The 6,667-nt window shown below is 38.1% G+C and overlaps 1 protein-coding gene across 1 annotated transcript; it reads left to right on the forward strand.

Moving 5' to 3' along the window:
- Positions 1 to 2,887: 2,887 nt before the first annotated feature.
- On the forward strand, positions 2,888 to 6,179 carry LOC126798485 (putative leucine-rich repeat receptor-like serine/threonine-protein kinase At2g24130). Its single transcript, XM_050525475.1, has 2 exons — positions 2,888 to 5,509; positions 5,797 to 6,179. The coding sequence occupies exons 1-2, from the start codon at positions 2,893 to 2,895 to the stop codon at positions 6,114 to 6,116; spliced, it is 2,937 nt and encodes a 978-aa protein (XP_050381432.1). The 5' UTR covers positions 2,888 to 2,892; the 3' UTR covers positions 6,117 to 6,179.
- Positions 6,180 to 6,667: the final 488 nt, after the last annotated feature.

Raw genomic sequence — 6,667 nt, forward strand, 5'->3', positions numbered from 1 at the left:
TCCCACCTTCACCTTCCTCGAATTTGAATAATTTTTTTTAATTTTGTAAGAGGGTGTTTTGTTGAGGTTGTATGACAATGATATTAACATGGCCGAATCTAAAATTGATCACCATTTGTCTGAATAAGCGAAGACTAGGCCCAGCAAGTCTCGAAGGACAATGAATCCTAAGAAGCTTGTTGTTATATCCATCCCGGCAGCTCATCTACACCTTGTTCACAACAGTGACCTGTCATGGCTTATATTACAATCAGTAAAGGACTTACATTGCTGTCAATAAAAGAGTTTGGCAAGAAGTGTGTGACATGGGAGCTGAAAACATGAGTTTCAGAAGAAGAGATTAGAATAATGGTGCTAAGGAGATTTTGACTTGTGAAAGAGAGGTTTTTGGGACTGATTTGAATTAACAAGGATGAAAAAAACAGAAGATGGAGCATGACAGCAGAAGAGTACTTGCTAGCTTAACCGTCTCTCCTCCCTGTTTATAGCATAGCATAATGTATTTATAAATTGTCCCAGGGGCTAAAAGAATCTTGGTTAAGTGCTTAGACTATTGGGTAAAAGTATGGCTTGGTTAAAAACATGTATCAGATATTGTAATGCATCTTGGTTTATTAAATTTGTCTAAAAGTTGAGAAACATCTTTGTAGATTTCATGACAGCAAATCTGCTGCTTGGACAACTTTTCAGGATTTCTGTTGTGCTGCTAAGAATATGTTTATCTAAGAGATTTTATGTAGGCTTTGCTTTTTGATTGGTTATGAAGGATTTGAGCATGGGCTTTTAGGCATTTTTCTCTTCTTCTCTACCTATATTAAGAGTGAGGTCGTCGAACATGAATTTCAGTCCCAAGCCAAAAATTACCGACAAATCTAAATCTAATAACGGGCCTCATGTGTTTATGTTACATTCCACACCACGCTTATTCTTGTAAGCCCCAAATGCATGAATGTGGCTCGGATCCACGTGCATGGCATGATGATTACATGTGTATTTACCGTTGAAATATGAATCGGGCTTGAAGAATGCATTGGGTTTGATATGTAGATTTTTAGGCATCAACAAATTTTTAATTTTTATTAACAAATTGACCTTCAATAATAAAATTTTAATAAAAAAATATATATAATATTCAAAATTATTATAAATTATCATTATTATATTGAATGTTTAACTCCGAAGTTATTAAAACATAAATTAGTTTTATATTGGCATAATATATAATAATTTTAATGAAAATATTAAAAATGGGACGAGACAAGAGTAAACGAGACTTGAATTATTATATTTCAGGACACTCATACTTTTAACTTTTTGAGTTTGGATGTTAAATCGTCTTAGACTCGTTTGCAGCATCTGTTTTGCTTCAGTTTATTTATTTATTTCTTGTTGGTGTTGTTTAAACTTCTAAATTTGTACTCGAGCATTTGACCTTTGACCTGTCATAAGTGGTCGCATGACAATTATCATTGGAATATACATTCCAAAGAAAAAAAAGTAACAATTGAGTGGAATAAGTACTTTAGTGAACTTTCAGTATGATTAACAATGTGAAACCTGCCATTATGAATGGATTTATCCCATTTCTAAATTCAATTACGTGAAATTATTCATTCCTGTACTGTGAACACAAACGTGTACAGCATAATCGAAGGTTCTTGTCATAGAATATACGAGTACACAAATTAACATGTTCCTGATCTATACATCTATACATAATTCAACCAACTGGTCCTTTATCCACGAAAACATAAGATAGATACTTCTTCATAATCAATTTAAAAAGTAAAAAGCATGCTTAACTTTTTCTTCTTCTTGAGTATAGGTAATTTAAATGCGCTTAGACCATCTACATATAAACAAATTATGGGACCAGTATGATAGAAAATTAAATTTGGATTTTTACAGCTTATATGAGCCTTGCTCAAATGGAAATGTGAAAGAAACATGCTGCAATTTGGGCAACTTTAATTTTTTTTTTTTTAAGAACAAGTAGGCGTCAGGGGACCTCCATCAGAAACGAGACCATCATGGAACATGCACCAAGTTCATTGTCAAATGTGGTTTTCAGGAATCTTAATTGGCAACTTGAAATGATCACAAGGAAGTTTGAGAAATAAAAATGTGTGGAAGATAATTACATTAGCATGCTAACCACACTGGGTTGAATGTTTACCCACTGCAGGAAAGGGGATCAATATATCAATACATGTACTACTACATCTTCAAATTGAACTTCAATCATATGGCTCCCTTCATTTGTTTTCTCCAAAGGTAGCTTTTCTCAATTTGATTTGTTCCTTTACCAAACCCACATTTGCATCTGAAAAGGATTTAAGGTTTTGCTTGATAAGCATGCAATTGGAGCCACAAAGTAGAAGTGGAATCAATGCTGACATCTATCTTCTTTCACATCCAATCTATTCAAACTTAGTAATGAGAGCTCGCAAGTCCTCAAACTCAGTGGCATACAAAACAGCAACTATAGCAAGAGACTATATTATATGTCAACTCCGCTCTATCTCCTCTTTATTATGCTTTCATGAGTCCATGTGTGTTTCACCTTCGAACATTTTTTTAAGCGCACGCCCTACCAATATCAGAAAATCTTCCATGAATCTAGCACTATCTTTTTAAATGGCCCTATGTATGGCTACCAATTTATATATGTCCAGTTGATTATCTACCATCATGGTTTTCATGTACCCCTTTAAGAAAAGGATAGATAATTTCCACAGTCCCTCAACAAATGAACCCCTTGAATTCTCCTTCGAAATTATCATCTTCAACCTTCACTATCCAACCAAATTTCTTTCTCTGAACTCAAATGACTGAATCCCCATAAAAATGTTAGCGAGTCCACTACTGCCCGAGTTCTTGTTCTGAATCCCAATGACTAGAAGAGATGAAACTATAGTCTGGCTCTTTGAGTTTACCAGTATGGTCTGCATCAAAGCCATTTTCTTTCTTCTATTCCAGCATTTTGTTGTAACATCTTGTAATGCAGTTACAGGTCATCACCAAAATTCTTGTCACTCTTTGCTAAGCGATAAGGCTGCTCTTCTACAGTTCAAGAAGGGCATTACATTTGATCCGAATTCCACTCTAGCTAACTGGAATGAAGCTACTGATGTTTGCAACTTCACCAGTGTTGGCTGCAACAAACGGCGTCATCGTGTGACAGAGCTCCTTCTGCATAATCATAAGCTTGTAGGGCAGCTTTCACCTTTCATTTCAAATCTCACCGGCCTTCGTTACTTGGAGATTGTAGGCAATCACTTTTATGGAAATATCCCTCCTGAAATTTCCTTACTCAGACGCCTACATCATCTACGGATTGAGGGGAACAGCTTTCATGGTTCTATACCATATTCCTTAGTCCTTCCTTCCAAACTCACTGTAGTTACTCTCTTACAGAACAATTTCTCGGGTGCAGTTCCACCTGCACTATTCTCCAACTGCTCTGTGTTAGGGGTGTTAGACATATCCAACAACTTTCTTTCAGGGGAAATTCCAAGGGAAATTGGAAATTGTCCAAGTCTATGGACCCTCAATCTATACAACAACCAATTCACTGGTGAAATACCTTTCTCTTTGACTAATACCTCCCTGGTCAATTTAGATGTTGAGTTCAATAATCTTTCTGGTGAATTGCCCGTCAAACTTGTAGAGAACTTGCCTGATATTCTGTATCTCCATTTATCAAATAATAACATGGTAAGCCATGATAGAAACACCAATCTCGATCCTTTCTTCACTGCCCTTGCGAATTGTACTAGTCTAGAGGAGCTTGAACTGGCCGGTATGGGACTTGGAGGAACGTTACCTAGTTCCATTGGAGGGTTTGGTGTCAACTTTACAAATCTGTTGCTGCAAGAGAACCAACTGTTTGGATCAGTCCCTTCAAATATAGGTAACATATCTAAGCTTGTGGTCCTGAACTTGACCTCCAATCTTATAAATGGAACAATTTCAGCGAACATAAGTCGGTTGTCACGCTTGGAACAGCTTTTCTTATCTCACAACTCATTCACCAGCACCATACCAGAGGCACTTGGCCATCTTCCTCAGTTGGGCCTGCTTGATCTGTCTCATAATTTGTTCTTAGGGGATATCCCGACCAGTCTAGGAAATTTGGCAAGGCTGAATTATCTGTTCCTCAACAACAACCTCCTATCTGGAACCATTCCTCCAGCATTAGGACACTGCAGAGAACTGTACAGGCTAGACTTATCATTCAACAGATTGGTAGGGTCCATCCCCCCGGAATTAGCAGGTTTGAGTGAGATCAGAATTTTCATAAACCTCTCACACAATCATCTTGAAGGGTCTATACCAATTGAGCTCAGCAAGCTAGAAGATGTTCAAGAGATAGATCTCTCATCAAACAACCTGAGTGGGAGTATCTTTCCACAGATATCAAGCTGTATCGCGCTGACGCTGATAAACTTATCACACAATGCTTTGGAAGGGAGCCTTCCAGATTCCATAGGTGAGTTAAAGAACCTTGTGTCTTTTGATGTTTCAGATAATCACTTCTCTGGAAGGATTCCGGTAAGCCTCAACAAGAGTCGAACACTCACATATCTAAATCTTTCATATAATGACTTCGGCGGAAAGGTTCCTGCTGGTGGCATCTTTGAATCAATGTCATTTACCTCTTTCTTGGGTAATAAGCATCTCTGTGGAAAAGCTGCTGCGAAACATGTTTGCCCTCGGACGAAGCATTTGTTTCGTTCTCACATATTCATAGTAATGTTCGTCATAGCGATATTCATTTCAACATCTTTATCAATCATATGTTGCATGGTTGCATTCCGCCGCATTAGGATACTGGTTTCATCCCAGAAGGCTGCAACTGTAAGGAAACCTACACAACCGGACATGGTTCAGAATTTCCCAAGAGTTACACACCGTGATCTGTCAGAAGCAACAGGTAGATTTGATGATCAGAGACTGATTGGGACGGGGAGCTATGGACGTGTCTACAAGGGAGTTCTTCCAGATGGGACAACCATAGCAGTGAAGGTGTTACATTTACAATCTGGAAATTCAACAAAGAGTTTTAACAGAGAATGCCAAGTTTTAAGGAGAATTAGGCACAGGAACCTCATAAGGATCATAACAGCTTGCAGTCTACCAGATTTCAAGGCTATTGTTCTTCCTTATATGGCAAATGGCAGCTTGGATAGCCGTCTCTATCCACACTCACAGGCCGGTCTGGGTTCAGGCTCTTCTGATCTGAGTCTCATTCAAAGGGTTAATATTTGTAGTGACATTGCAGAAGGGATGGCCTATCTTCATCATTACTCTCCGGTCAGAGTTATACATTGTGACCTGAAACCAAGCAATGTTCTTCTCAACGATGATATGACTGCTTTAGTTTCTGACTTTGGGATTGCGAGATTAGTGATAGCCAGAGGAGGAAGTGGAAATGCAGCTGGTCCAGAGAACATGGGAAGCTCTACTGCAAATATATTGTGTGGATCAATTGGATACATAGCACCAGGTAAATATCTATCCTTCCTCTGTTTAAGCATTGTTAAACAAAACAAATACTTATCTTTACAGGCAATGCAAGTTTCTAACCCAGTCAGAGCTTTTACTCCAAGTACTAAATGGGGTCCAAAATGCAGCTCTGTGGTAATCACATCCAATTTCTTTAGTTATAAACTTATAATACACTCAATTCCTCGTATGCAGAGTACGGGTTTGGATCAAAAACATCTACAAAAGGCGATGTTTACAGCTTCGGGGTTCTGGTTTTAGAGATGTTGACAAGAAAAAGGCCAATAGATAACATGTTTGTTGGGGGACTAAGCCTGCACACCTGGGTAAAGAACCACTATCATGGAAGGATTGACAAAGTGGTCGACTCTTCCTTGGTGAGAGCTTCTAGAGTTCAGTCACCTGAGGTAAAGAGGATGTGGGATGTTGCCATAGGAGAAATGATAGAGTTGGGTATTCTCTGCACTCAGGAATCCCCTTCCACTAGGCCTACAATGGTCGATGCTGCAGATGATTTGGATCGGCTGAAGAGATATCTCGGTGGGGATACTACTGCAACATTTGCCTCTTCATTAGGAATTTCATCGACTGCCCTAGAAGACGACTAGCATCAACATTGTATCTTCTGTACAAAAACTGAGATGCTTTTGTCATTTTCTTTTATTCTAAAATTTAACACATCACCACTGCATACTATTATCCTAGCAAACAGCACAGGGTCTCTTGCATTCTTAATTGTAAAGGATAAGAACAAGTAGCCAGTTGGATTTGAAAGTGGTAGTCTCACTAGATAAACATAGCTAATTTATGCAATTCCAGTAAGTATCTCGTATGCAGCAAGTCATCATTCATCACAAGTAATTATTATAAGTACAAGATTCTGATGAAACTGAAAATTTACAGCGACAAGCCGACAACCTAGCAAAAACACATAGCATGTATACAGTAAGTATATGGTATCTCAAAAGTGATAATAAGTACGGAGGTTAAACCAATCAGAACTATATTACTGGTATTCTCATAATAAAGCAGAAATCATAGCTAGACTGATCCATGATAGAATAATCAAATATAAATGATGATGATGATAGATAGATAGAACTGTAGTGCTCTACTGCTCTTCCCACCTAAGCATATGCGACTGTAACAATTAAGTTGA

The sequence above is a fragment of the Argentina anserina genome, chromosome 6, assembly GCF_933775445.1.
Source record: "Argentina anserina chromosome 6, drPotAnse1.1, whole genome shotgun sequence".
Classification (NCBI taxonomy): domain Eukaryota; kingdom Viridiplantae; phylum Streptophyta; class Magnoliopsida; order Rosales; family Rosaceae; genus Argentina; species Argentina anserina.